The following is a 14,935-nucleotide window of genomic DNA, read 5'->3' as shown; positions in this document are numbered from 1 at the left end:
ACTTGTCATAGTGGAATTTTTGAAATAAGGTCTTTTTGTTAGGTTAATTTACTTTTGTTTGCTTTAGTCTGAGCCAGAGTTATATTTATAGGATGCAATAGACCAGCTTTGCAAATGTAATGCCCTCTGTGTATATTCCAAGAAACATGGCGCAGACAGTTTCATCATTCATCCTAGAGACTGCTTCCTTGTTCCATGAACTTGCTGAAAGTACGATGATAAATAATAGATGTCCATGGGAAACTATAGGTTTTATTGAGTGTTCAACTATGACATTTTGATATATTGATTTATATTCCTTCATTTAAGCATTATATCTAAAATCATGGTGAACTACTGAATCTTATATTGTTCATTGGCCAAAACAAGAACCTGTGCTGTATGGTGATCATCACATATTTAGTAAAGATTGTCACTGGATTTTAGCATTCTGTATCAGTGAAGGATTTGTGTAATTTGTGACATGCAAATCTCTGATTCAATCTTTATTCTGTATTATTAGTCAAATAACTTTCTTTCTGCAATTATAGTCTTGGACCCAGATCCTCCAATCACTGGATTATATGGTCCATTTAACATTATATAAATCTGTGATGGATGGATGTGAGAAAAAGAGAGTGAGAGTGATGGATTTATAAAAAAAATGTTGCTTATAAATCTACCCATGTTCAGAAATTCTATCATGGTTCCAAAAAGATTTATTATGGATATTTTCTGATCTTTATACTAAGTGTGAATACTTACTTTTCATTTTCATGCATAGTCTTTCAACAATAATCATATGTAAGGATAACTTTCCATGGCTCTATTCTAATTGTCCATTAATCCCAGCAAAAAAAAATTCTGGTACTAGTAAGATATTAAGTTTTTAAAATTCTTTACATCATTGTATATATTTGAACCCAAACTTTTCTGGCTTTTTTAAAAAAATCCACCACATATGATATAGTGACATTTTGTGTTGTCCACATTTCCAGTATAAATTTGAAGTAGCTTTATGTATTCTACACAATTTCTCTGAAGTCATGTTTCAATCCATCAATAAACATCATTTTATTTCTTCTGTATTAAAACAAGTACTGAATAAAAAAAGTAAATTTTACATCTTTTAACCCCATGTTTTCCCAGTTTATCAATATGCTATATCCAACGTTCTTTAACATGCACTTTTTCAAGTATTCTTTTGTTTACAGTTGAATGCATTTTATATATTTTAGTAATTACATGCTCATCCTTTTACAGAATTTAACTACAAATTCTGCCTTCTGCTTTTCAGTTCCAAATGTCATATCTACCTTAAAACTTTCTCTTGACTGTATATACGAAAACCATTGAACACTAAATCCCTCTACAGGCAGATGTTCTTTTGATTTCATCTTACATTCTCCATGCTCTTATTTTAAAAACCTCTCAGTAGTAGTTTTTTGCCTGCTGTTCTTTTTTTCCTCCTATAAAATGTTTCTTGTGCTGAGACCCCTGAAGGCATTTTGGGCACATTCTGGATTTATATCCATTCCACATTCTCAGCGTGGAGGTTCTAATATAATTATGCTTAAGATCTACATTAACCTTACATTTATCATATCATAAAAAACCCATGCCACCCAAATCTCAGATTGTGCTCTTCTAATTTTACAATTCTCTTATTTCTCAGGAGAATCTACTCTCATCCAAACCAAACAGCAGATTGCAAAATACAAACTCCAGTTAGGCGATTCCACTCCTCCTTTTTCCTTTACATCTGTGCTGCTCCTCTCCTTTCGCATACAGACACACATGCAAAGCGAGAGTTCTAAAGGTGTTGATTAAAAAAAAAACCAAACCAAAAAAACAGGTCCTCAGAAAGCACTCTCAAGGTGTAGATTTGGATTCCAAGCTCAGCACGGCAAGACTCGCTGGGTAAATCAAGTCCATCAGGCACACCCAAAGTCCAGGGAAACAGTCCACAAGTCAAATGGGCCAGGGTACACTGCAGGAACACACAAGGTACGGAACTGGCCACTTTGCTCCAGCAAATCCTCGGGGCGGGATTAAGTACTTGACACCAGTGTGGCCCTTCACGACAGGTGAGGTTGCCTTCTCACAAGTTGTCTAGGTGTCCAGCACTGTGCCTGTCTCCTCTCTGCCCTACATGTCCTTGGATCAGGAGAAGGTGTGGACTCTACCTCCTCCTCATCGCTAATGGGCAGCAGCTGCTCCCAGTCCTCACTTAGTGCCTCCTGGCCAACTCGCTGCAGCTCACCTCACTCAACCTCAGCCTGTCGCTCATCCAATCAATCCAGCTGAGGCTGCTCCATCAGGTTAGCACTCTCCGGGGCCCCAATCCAGACCATCACTCAGCTCCGTGCTTTCCTCTGCTGACTCAAACTCATCCTCCCCCTCCAAACTCTCGTCTGGAGAAGGGTCCAGGGACGGATCCATGACAGCATCTTGGAGTATTTTATATTGAACCTTTGGGTTTTGTTTTGTTTTTACGTTGGTGTACAGACTTGGATCTAATTTTCTGCCATTGCTTAAATGATATATATAAGATGTCAGAATATGTAGTGTTTGAAACAAAAACATCATTCTTGGCAAAGGATTCGTCTTTATAACAGGAATTTTATAAACCGAAATTGCAACAATGATAATTGTTATCTTATTAAAAACTCTTTGCATCCATATGGAAGCTTGTATCATAATTTGAGGTAGGAGGTGTTGCTTTTAAATTGGGGGAGGGAGTAGGCTATGATACTCTTGTCTAGTAATACTAGGTGCAGGTAATATTCATATATACAGTAGTGGCCAAAATTGTGGAAACCTTTTGGGAAAAGTGTACATTTGAGGTTTGATGGCTAATAACCACCTTTTTTGGAGTAGTACCATAAAATTATATATCAATGGAAAGATAATTTAATCAAGAATGTAATGCAATAAGTTTTATAAAGGATTTGCTATTAGAATAGCAGTTATAAAGAATAAAAGTGAAACATGTAGAAAATTGAGATGTACAAAAATTTTCACCATGTCAGTTAATACTTAGTTGGGTAATCTTTAGCATGAATTACGGCATCTTCCCATGGAGTGAACCAAGTCCTTTAGTTCTGCAGCTGTTATAATGTGAAACCAAGATTGAATGATTGCTTCTGTTAACTGGGCTTTATTGCTGGGTCGCTTCTGACTAACAAATTTCTTTAGTCGGCTCCATAGATTTTCAATTGGGTTAAGGTCTGGGCTATTTGCCATGCCATTCCAGCAGTGGAATATGATTATCTTGAAACCATTTTTTGCACACAGCAGCAACATGACATGGAGCTGAATCCTGTTGAAATATAATGCTCCATTGTCTTGGAAAAGATCTTGTGCGGAAGGCTTCAGTTTGAGCTCAAGTATTTCATTAATGTACTTTTGGCCATTTATATTCCCATTAATCACACAAATTCTGCTCACACTTTTTGATGTCATACAACCCCAGAACATAACACTGACTGGGTGTTTCATGGTACATGTAATGCAATCAGGATGTAAATCTCCGATTCTTCTCCTTACCTATTTTATCCCATTACTACCAAACAGGGAGATCTTGGTCTCATCACTCCAAATAACACTGTCCCATTGTTCCTCTGTCCAGGTAACATGGGTTTTAGCCCAGTTCGTTTGAGACATAAAAGTGGCTTTTTTCATGGAATTCTAGATTTTAGGCCAAATTCCTGCATTCTGCGCCGAACAGTCCTTGCACTCAACTTCACATTGCATTGCGCCATTTCATCTTGTATACGCCCTGATGATTTTCTTCTGTCATGTAGGCATAGCCTTTTAATTCTTCTATCATCACTTGCCGTTGTGCACTTTTTCCTGCCTTTAGCAGTGTGGTTTTGTAGTGACTGAGTCTCCTTATACCAATTTTTCTTCTAATTTCTTTATACCTGTAGCCTTGTTCACTTAATAATACTATTTTACATTGCTTTCTGGGCAACCAGTCAACTCTTTGCACCATTATTTTAATTTTATTACATTTTACAAGCTTACTAAATGAAAGAACACCAAAAAAAAACCCAACCAACTTCATAGCGATCACATAACATTGTTGTTGCATTACATTCTTGATTAAATTATCTTTCCATTGATATATAATTTTATGGAACTACTCCCCCAAAAAAGTGGTGTTATTAGCCATCAAACCTCAAATGTACACTTTTCCGAAAAGGTTTCCACAATTTTGGCCACTACTGTAGTGTACCTAATCCATTATCAGAAGACTTTGATACTGTTTACAAGTAATTTTTCCACTCAATACCAAAGGATACACAGCACAGGCACATTTTTATATTAATCTCTGCAATATTGAATCGTCGTTTTACAAGGTACTAATACAGATTGATTTCACACTTAGGATAGGTAATTGTAAATACACTATTCTGGAGAAATATTGTCATGGAATATAGTTTATACCCTTAAATAGAGGATTTTTCTTTAGAAGGCATTGTGCCAGGACAATGGCAAAGATGACTTCAAAATTAGGAAGGGTGATAGTTGGTGTCCATTGTAGAGTTTCATCCTTATACGGTATGGCTGTGTGCTTTCCATCACTTCTGGTAGATAATTTGCAGTATTATTAGAGGCAACTTGCAGATTAAGAAATTGAATTTATTAAATTCCAAGGAATGATGAAATACAAAAATGCATCCTCTCTTTAGTAAAGTCTTTTCCCTTTGTTACTTTTTTTCCTGTAGAATATGTAGGTAAAAATGCTTCAAACCCAAATCGATGTAGAGGTTTTTTCTCCCCTTTGTTAGAAGGGAATTTTTCTTTTTTCTTTTTTTTTTAAAAAAAGGTCTTAACCCAGAACCTGTTGTAAAAGAAATAACATCATTTGCTTCGATTTATATTAGTCAGTTGAAGAGCATGCTGGCTGGATGATTCTGCAAGTTGAAGTCCACACATCTTATAGATGCCAAGGTTGAGAACACTGCCATAGAGTCTGCTTTATCATAAAGAATTGGTTTCAGCAATGGGAGCATTAATTAGACTATATTGGAGCGACTTGTGTGTGTTTCGTAAAATACGCTTTATTTTAAAATTAGGGCTTCCTGTTGCAGCTGTTCCAGGAGCGCTGAGTCCTTTGGGGATTCCAAATGCTGCTGCGGCGGCGGCAGCGGCAGCAGCTGGTCGTGTGGGTATGCCTGGAGTTTCAACTGGTGGCAACACAGTCCTTTTGGTTAGCAATTTAAATGAAGAGGTTAGTGTATCTACTCTCTCTTCAGCATTCTTTTTTTTCCTCTGACCATGCTTCATTCTTTTTCAAATTCTTATGTACAGTTCTTATTTTGAGCTTGCTTCCATATCTTAAGATCGACTTTTTATTTGTTCATGTTACTTCAGATTGTGTTATGGCTGGATCCCAATATGTCATGTACTGTTAAAATACTTTTTGATTTTGGAGGTAGCTAGCCTTTTAAAAATAATCCTTTCCTACTTGGCTACCGTGTTTCATTAAAAAAAAAATTAGAGAGAGTAAACACTTGCATGTTCTGGATAATTTTTTAAAGCTTATTTTTGTAACTGTGTTCCATTTTGAAACATAGAATTTAATAAAACTGCTATTTTGCTGTTATAGTTCCTTTGCTTATTCATTTCATGCTTACACATCTCTGCTCTTTTTGTTGTATTAATGTATGTGAACAACTCTAACAAATTTTTCTTTGAAGGTTCCTCCCAACGATCTTGATGCAGCACTCTTCAATCTCTCTTAGTAATTTTTCTTTTCTTTTGCAGTTGCTATTCATTTTGTCTCCTTTTTAGAAGACCTTTGTTTTATTATTCCCTTAACTCTGAAGTCTAAGTTACTTTTAGTTTTTCATTTTATTGCCTCGGATCTTTACTTTGACTTGCTGTGGAAGCTGGTATGAAATGTGGGATACTTTGTATTGCTTTGTCTATTTTGACTATGTGTTCCATTTGATTGGCCTCTGTTTTAATATTGAACCATTCTACTTCTCTCATTTTTGTCATTCATAGTCTTGCGTGTTAAAATGCTTGAATCAGAGTGCCATTTGAAAGACTTTTCCCTGCATTTCATAACCAGACATGCTTATGCAGTTAAAGTTTAGAGGATTTTTTTTCTTTAAGTTTCTATTGCATGTTTTTTCATGTTCAATTGAAGTGTAATTTATTGTATGATATGGATGTACTTTACCCATATTTTGTCTTGGGTGACTACATTTTACTCAGTTTTTCTTGTACAATACATAAACCAACCATTTTCTGACCAAATTCCTGCATTTCCTATGTACTGACCTATATTTTATTTTTTTTTTGTTCCCCACTTCCTTATTTTTCTTCTGCATTGCTGTTTCCCTTCCCCATTTCATCCTTCTCCCTGTGTACTCACCTACCCTTTCCCCGTCTCTTCCCAAATTCCCACACCCTCCCCTATCCTATCCTTTGCATTCCTTGTCTACACCCCTGTCTCCATCCCCTATGTTCATGCTTCTGTGCTTGAACAAAATGTTCCTCGGACCAACTTGCCCCAATTAACCGCCTTGAACCATGATCCATGACCACCTCACCATTCTGCGGGAACCACCCTTCGTTATGGATGATCTGTTCATCTCCGCTCTTCCTCGACTCTTCTCTCTTCTTGTCTTATGCTGCTTGCTCTTCTCTCCTTCTAAAGATGGTTACGCCCCAAAGTCTGTTTACCCTCTTCGGTATGTTATCGTTAGCACTATACTTTTATTATTGATTTAATTATTTGTTTCACCTTAATTCTTATTTATAGCTAGCACTTTGGCTTAAAGTTGAATAGTAAATCTTTTGCTATTTTTCTTTTGCTATTTTTAAACTCCATAGATGCAAACTTTTCTTTTAATGCATGTAATTTTATTTTGCATGGTCTTTTATTTAAAACCATTCTCATAGCTTTGAGGGTATATCAAAAAATGTCTTCCTTTTTTCAAAATCCACCTATTCAAAATCTTGTTCTTCTTATTCATTTGTGTGAATGCTGGAAGAAGTGAAAGATCTGTCCGAATGTTTCATTGATGTTTCAAAGTATTCTATTTAGCTATATTTAAAATATTATTTCTTTTGGGTTACTTTTCTAATCCTAAAAAGGTGTTTATGGGGATGTACAACGAGTGAAGATTTTATACAATAAGAAAGACAGTGCTCTCATACAGATGGCTGATGGAAACCAGTCACAGCTTGGTGAGATTGCTTTCTCTCTCTCTCTCTCTCTCTCTCTCTCTCTCTCTCTCTCTCTCTCTCTCTCTCTCTCTCTCTCTCTCTCTCTCTCTCTCTTCCATGTATCATTTCTTGGCTTTCAGTAATTCTTTAAATTTCTTAAAATTATTTGGGAAACTGTTCGTATTTCACAGTTTATAAAACCGCAGGTTTTCTGTAGGGGTGAATAAAGTCTGTAAAGTTGCCTGATATGGTCTAAAGACAGATAATTATTTTTTGAACATGAGACCTTTCAATCAGACAATACACTATCAGGATTCAAATTTTATTTTTCAGTGAGTGCAGCTACAGAATTTTTTTTCTGGATCTTTGGTTTTTTAGAGCTCAACCCTCTGTACCTATGAGATAATTTATTAATTTCATAGTTGTACCTGTGATGGGTGGATAGTAAATAACAGAATATTGCAGATTCATGCTAGTTTCTTCCAAAGTTGCATTAAAAACAATATCTTGAAGGAAGGGAAGGAAACTAATAAGGGTAATTCATTAACTTGCCTACTTACATTAAATATTATTTATAAGAAATGGAAAAAATGTATGTGGCACATTATATAATTCTTTTAGATCCTGCTCCATCTTATAAAAATGCACCGTTGTTTACTGTCTGAATAAAATAAAGTTCTGCCGAAACATGTCTTTGTAGATTTGTATCATAAAATTGATCTGCCTACTTACTGGTAATAATTAAATCATCTGATTTGTACATTAAACAAGCCATTATTTTCCTTTGTTTTTTTCCTCTTTTGCTTTACTGAATACACAATGACGAGAATGCAACTTAAAAATTAGTTTTAATTTTAAGTAGATAATAGTAGAAATTCAATGAGGAAGAGTTCGAGACGGCCCTGGAAAATTTGAAATGGAAATGATAGAGACGGCAACGTTCTTGCCTGCAGGGTCTTGCTTTATTGAGTGCCCTTTCCAAATAGGAAGGCCAGGCTTCTTTGTTAGTCTCTTTTCACAGTACCAGGCATTTTAAGGTACTCCTTTTTTCCAAGGATTTCTATACTATGCTACTCAGATTGAGATTAGATGTCTATTATGCACCGGAATGGTAAATAGTAAATTCATTTATTTATTTTAGATTTCATGGGTGGTCTAGACGCATGAAAATAAATAAACAAAATGTACTATTTTTTTATCATTTAGGTTGTTTTTCTGGGTTGTTTTTTTTGTTGTTAAGTTTTAAACTCTTCTCTGAGAAACCTCCAGTACTTGGGGCAGATAAAGGAAAAAAAAACATCTTTTTTTCATTTCTTCATTTAATAAAGCCAGTTGCTATCAGAGGCTCTTTTTAAAACAATAGATATATCAAAAAAAAAATTCATTGTTAAATTGATATAAGGACTGAAGCAAATAATCTTTGTTGTTTCTCTTTAGCTATGAGCCATCTTAACGGGCAGAAAATGTATGGCAAGATTATTCGTGTTACTCTTTCCAAGCATCAAACAGTTCAGCTACCTCGAGAAGGTCTCGATGACCAAGGATTAACAAAAGATTTTGGCAATTCACCTCTTCACCGTTTCAAGAAGCCTGGTTCAAAAAACTTTCAAAATATTTTTCCTCCCTCTGCAACTCTTCATTTATCTAATATTCCGTAAGTCTTGGCTAAGCAAATTCCTTGAAAAATTCATGTAAAAGCCAAATGTTAGCTTTTAATTCTTTCCTGTCTCTCGTCTCTCTTCTACTTCTTTTTGTAGACCGTCAGTATCAGAAGATGACCTGCGCATGTTGTTTGCTAATACTGGAGGCACTGTGAAAGCATTTAAATTTTTTCAGTAAGCACATTTTCTTTGAAACTTCATTTAAAATGAGGGAGCAGCTGTCTGGTAAGAATAGGGTTTATATTAAAACTTTCTTGTATTGTTTTGGTATCTAATTTCATTGCTTTGTTCCAGAAGAGATCACAAGATGGCCCTTCTTCAGATGTCAACAGTAGAAGAAGCTATCCAGGCTTTGATTGATCTGCATAATTACAATCTTGGAGAAAATCATCATCTGAGAGTTTCTTTTTCCAAATCAACCATTTGAAGTGAGATATCAAAATAATAAGGTTGTATCACATTGTTTAGTGTTGTCATCTATGACTGTTCGGGAAAGCGGGGACCAGAGATGGACATCTGTTTTTCATGCTGTTATCATTCCTTGATTGTTTATGTATAAATGAAATGAAAAAGGATTTGCAAGGAAGAAGCAGTGATATTATCTGCTGGTTTTGCATATGTTTATGAAACCATTTTGTTTAAAGGGGATTCTGAGGAAATCCCGTAGTTTTTCAACTTAGTTAACATACGTGCCTTAAAGAAGGAAAACTTAGAGTTGCATTTACTAGTTAAAAATTTGGTTGTTTGGGGCACATTATATGGGAATTAATAGGTGCAGTCCAGTGAACGTTAGGCTTGCATTTATTCCATTGAAATCAAAGAATTAGAGCATTGATTTCAGGGGGAATTTGTTGCACCTAACTTCAGCAGGATTATGCCAAATATGTATTAGGCAAGAGTGTGTAAAAAGGGTTAAGCTTTTTTTTTTCTTCTGTTTGGGATTTATCAGCTTTCCATGAAACATTTTTAAAGCAAAATCAGTTGCTCTTCTTGAAAAGAAATACAGCATATTATTCTTTCTCTCAATAAAAATGGCCTTTGTATTTCAGATTTAGTTTAGTTGAAAATATAGGCTTTAGTCAGAACTACAAAGATGCAAAGAGTTAATTTCTTTAAAAGTCTAAAAGTGATTCTTCTGTTTTTTTGTTAGTTCCTGTGGCTCTTAGCCTCAGTGGAAAAAGTTGTATAAAGTCTTAACCTTTTTGTAAACACACTCTGGGGCAAATCATATAAATGTTGGCACTAAGTAATGTCTTGTTTGTGGCTGAATATTTTTTGTAGATGTTTTTTGAAGTTGACATAACTTACATGCATTTAAATATATATTGCCATTTTTAGTTAGTAATTACAATTTGAAATATGGTTGTGGATTTCTGAGCATGTTCAGACTGGTCTAGCTAGTTCAGGAGTTGGTGCATGTATTTCAAGGATGAAGAAAATGTATTGCAAACTTTTGCAGAAAGATTAATAATTTTTGGCAGTTTTCTTTATAAAAAAACAAAAACAAAACTGACAACCAGGTGGGACCAAAGTTTATGTGCCTTTAGTCTTAATTTACCTTGCATTGTAATATTCAGTTTTAATAAATCTCTTCAAAATATTTTATATCTAGAAATGGATCTGCCTTTACTATAAACATGGCTCAGAATCTACAGGAAAAAAAATTCATTTGGAAACAGTTCCTCTATCAATCTGGGCTGTTTTACTGATTCTGTTCAAATGACCAATACTTTTTGCAATTGATGTATTTAGTTCCAAGAGTCATAGATTATGTTATCTATGTAGAAAAAGGTCATGTATATTTTCTATTAGTTGAGTTTTTACATCTTTAGAAATGTAATATTTCAGTATAGTTTGAAAGCGGCACAATTAAAAATTAATTTTCTAACAAAGTTGGGAGGTTTGATGGTTGTTTAATTTCTTCTTATGTGTACGCTGCTTGCCTCTGTAGCATGCTCAATAAACACTTCTGTAGCTCTGTATTCACCTCTTCTGTCTTTCTCTGCTGCCTTTTCTCTCTTTTCTTCTTTTTCCCCCACTTCCACTGTGCTTTTGAATTCATGTTTATTCTCCGTCAGGGTGGGAAAAGCATAATAATCTGATTTTTTAACTTATGCTATATAAAAATCAAATGCTGTGGAAAGAAATAATATTTTGGACAGCATAGATAACTTTATACATTTGGAAGTCTAACCACTTCCCTTATAGAAATGGATATTAAACATTTCCCACCCTGTTATATAACCTATAGCTTTAAAGACATAACTTTTTATCGTAGCTTGTAAGTTCTATCTTTTTTGTTTTTAAAATAGATTTATGCACTAATTAACTTTTCAGATTTGCCATGCTTCTGCTGCAGTTTCATCTTCCATTTTCTGTGTCTGCTAAAAAAGCCTTTCTACTTATCACAGGTATTACGTGGGTTAACTAAACTGTCAAATTGCTCAATGGAGGGATGGGTAGGAGCAGAAAAAAACAGAGGGCAAACCTTGTCAACTGCTAAATAACAACTAAAAGGTGCTGAATATGTTATCCTCCGAGTTTTACACTAGTTCAGATTCTAATTGTATATATATATCACCAATTATTTTTATGAGAACTACATTTAAAGGTTGATTTTTGCTTTAGCTAATTTAAATCTCAGTACACAATCATGTATGATTGAGATTTATTAATTTTACTGGGATCTAGCTTACAATTTTATACTAATAATGAACCAAATCTACGTTTACGTAATGGTATATTAATGACTTGTTTGAGGCTCTTCAGGAAACTTGAACTACTAATTTAAATTCAAACATCATTTTAATGAATCATTTTACATGAACTCAGACAATATCAAGGACTTTTAAACATAATTATTCCCTTGGCACATGCCAGAACTCATTCACTTGTGTAGGAAGATATAATCCCAATTAATAACTTAGCCAGTCCTCATATATGCCTGTGAACAGAATTTGAGGAATAGGGGGGGGGGAATAATAAATTCCCTTTACCAAAAATGATGCAATATTTGCATTTAAATATCTTTGTTAAAAGTGTTTTGTATTTCATTTTTTTTACCTTTCAAAAAAAGATTAGGTGATTTGTAATTAAAAAGCAGACAATGTAAACTGTACATGCTGTTCTAAGAATGTAGTACAAAAGGCATCTTTTGTCATTTAAGGTATTTGGAAAAACAGCTCTCTCACATGACAAACTGCTTTGCATTATGCAGTAGACCAACTTGATTGTTTATAGGAGAAAAGATGAGTGGTATACTGCAGAGTCACTTAGCTTTGCAAAGATGCAGAGCGAACCCATGGCATTCATTCTGCGGTATTCCTCTTAAGGCAGACCCTTGGCAAAAGTGCCCAAGGCTGTAAAATCTGGAGATGGATTTCTGGGGTGTAAAAAGCATACAGTATGTATGATTACTGTTTAACTTCCACTTTTTATTCCTGCTGTTTCAGCATTTTTACTGGACTGTGTTCTTTTATAAAAAATACAACTTTTATATTTATATTTATCTTCCTTGAAACATAAAAATAAAATAGATAAGCATCTGAAACTAAGACTTTGGAAATTTAACAGAAGACTTAAGTGTGCCAAGAAGTCTTGATTTGTCTTGCTGAAAACTTTTGCTTTCAGAAGGTTTTTCTTAAAAATAAACACACACACACACACACACACAAGAATCAACTGTGGTTTCATTGATTCTAACCAATAGGAAGAACTCTAATAAAGGAAATGGAAGTAGCCAGAACAGTTGAAGGAAAATTAAAACTGAATGTGGCCAACATGTTATAAGATGATGTGCCATGAACCGATGGAGCTCCTTAAAAAAATTACCAATGAGTCTGTGGAGAAGGGCGGGATATAAATGGAATTAAAATAAATAAATAAATAAATAAATTTCAGTTACAAATCATTTCAATGAAGAGGGGGGAAATGAAGACAGTAGAAAAAGTTAAAGGTGTAATAAAAGTTTTTGAAAGCAAAGAGTGTATAGAAGAAGATAGGTCAACAGATCATTAAGGGAAAGTGTATACAGGAAGCCAAGGATTATAGAAAATAATGACACAATAGTTACAGACCAGTTGTCAGTGGATGCCAAGAACAATAGTAACATAACAAAATGTCATCAGAAATGTTCAGAATATGATTAAAAATAGTATATATAATAATAAGCCAGTATATCAATTGCTTAATAAAGACACCATAATATTGATAGGTAGCAAAGAAAAGGTCAAACTATTGCTTACTAAATTTGCATATATTACAAAATAGTAAAGCAAAAGTCAGAATGGGTTAGAGAAAAAGACTGAGCTTAATAGAGACAAATGTAAAGTTATTGAACTTAGACATATGGTTACAATAAGGGGATATTTGGCTGGACAGGAATATTTGGTGAAAAAGATGTTGGAGGATTGTTAACTAAAAATCAAGTAGGCATCAGTGTAATGCTGTCGATTGTAAATTTAGCTGAATGAACAATATCATTCCCAAATTACAGGAGATCATCATTCCATTTTATTTTCCATTGGCTAGACATCAGCTCAAGTACCGGTATTATAGCAGTTCTGGCAAGACAGTTGTAAGGAAGAATTCAAACATTGGAACAGATTCGTAGAAGGCATGTTCAGAATGATTAGGGTGAGGGAAACAAAACCATATGAAGAAATTGAGCATGTTTAATTTTGAAAAGCCTGAAAAGGGAATATAATAGCAGTCCTCAAATACTGGAGAAGATACCACACAGGATATCAAGATCTATCCTCAGTAGTTCCAGTGTGCAGAACGTGAAATTTTACATTGGCTGTGCTTCATTGAGAAAACAACAACAAAACAAAACAGGTGCTTGTGTTTCATTGGAACTTGTGGTTTGACCTTAAGAAAACAGTGAGAACTTAGGGGGAAAAAAACCTTCGCTCCCTCACTTTTCTTCCTATGACTACAAGAATAATTAGGATGTCAATTCCTGCTCACATCTACCAACCTCTGAATCTTTGGAGAAATCAGCCCTTATTTTATTTTTAATAATAGAATATTCTATAATATTTTATAGAAATTATATGGAAGCAGGTTCCTATGACATTCGATATGCTCCTGAGGAATACCTATAAAGAGCGTGTGAAGTGGGATCGGCTTTTAACTTTTTAACTTCTATCATTCTTTCAGGTATCTTCAGAAGTGCAGTCAAGGCAGAAAGCGAATTTTAATTAGCCCACAAACCTAAATATTTCTTTCAAAAATCTGTTAAAACCTCATAAGCTTTTAATGTACGTTGCCTAAACCTTATTTTCAAAAGCCCAGATTATCTCAACCCGAAAGCTTTACTCTTGCCTTACTAAGGTAACACAAAATGAATCTTTCTCTTCCACCGGTCAAATCAATACACTTAGTCAGCGTAGAACCTCAGTTGCTTGGAATCAGGATTCTTATCTGTTGCTGGGAATGAAATGTCCATCAGGTGGTACTAATGCTTGGGCTGTATTTAAGGACTTTAGTCGATGCATAACTCCACTGCAAGTTTGAGTCCTCAAGGCTTTTTGAACGCCGCTTCTCCAGGGGTTCATCCAAGGTCTTTTCTAAGAAACGAAGAAATTACAGAACTTGGCCTATTAAGGCAAACTCTGATGCCAAGAATGGAATGGCTGACGTGTAGAATCTGCCTTATTTATTTATTTATTTGTTTTATATATCGCCCTTCTCCCGGAGGACTCAGGGCGGTGTACAGAGCAATAAAGTAAGATACAATAAAACAATAGAGTGAGAAAATTTTAAAACCCAAATCCATCAGGCCAGGCCGGCTTGTTGGAATAGATACGTTTTTAGATCACGCCGGAAGGAGCGAAGGTCGGGGGCCATCCGGATTTCAGCTGGTAAGCGGTTCCAAAGGATTGGCGCACCCACAGAGAATGCTCTCCCCCTGGGGGTCACCAGCCGACATTCTCTGACCGGTGGCACCCTGAGGAGGCCCTCTCTGTGGGAGTGCACAGGACGGAGGGGTGTTGACGCTGGCAGTAGGTGCTCCCGTAGGTAATCCGGACCCACGCCATGTAGGGCTTTGTATGTCATCACTAGCACCTTGAATTTCACCCGGAAGGCAACTGGAAGCCAGTGCA

General features: G+C 35.2%; 1 protein-coding gene across 9 annotated transcripts in view; it reads left to right on the top strand.

The window, feature by feature from the left end:
• PTBP2 (polypyrimidine tract binding protein 2) overlaps positions 1–14,935 on the top strand; it is a gene marked incomplete at its 5' end in the record, with an annotated part of 114,216 nt that overhangs the window by 66,981 nt on the left and 32,300 nt on the right. For 4 of the 9 annotated variants that reach the window (XR_014026222.1, XR_014026223.1, XR_014026224.1 and 1 more), the window contains 6 exons: positions 5,064–5,218; positions 6,656–6,689; positions 7,096–7,188; positions 8,605–8,821; positions 8,925–9,002; positions 9,123–9,256. Coding sequence is in view for 6 of the 9 variants with exons in the window: in XM_081326115.1 (XP_081182241.1) it covers positions 5,064–5,218; positions 6,656–6,689; positions 7,096–7,188; positions 8,605–8,821; positions 8,925–9,002; positions 9,123–9,255 (710 nt within the window). Of the gene's footprint in view, positions 1–5,063; positions 5,219–6,655; positions 6,690–7,095; positions 7,189–8,604; positions 8,822–8,924; positions 9,003–9,122; positions 10,721–11,165; positions 12,379–14,935 lie in introns of those variants that run through there. The other 5 variants (XM_081326116.1, XM_081326119.1, XM_081326118.1 and 2 more) reach the window with 5 other exon arrangements.

Source organism: Vipera berus (genome assembly GCF_964194415.1).
Source record: "Vipera berus genome assembly, chromosome: 3".
Taxonomy (NCBI): domain Eukaryota; kingdom Metazoa; phylum Chordata; class Lepidosauria; order Squamata; family Viperidae; genus Vipera; species Vipera berus.
Note: the sequence above shows the minus strand (reverse complement) of the source record. Positions and strands in the feature narration are given on the sequence as shown.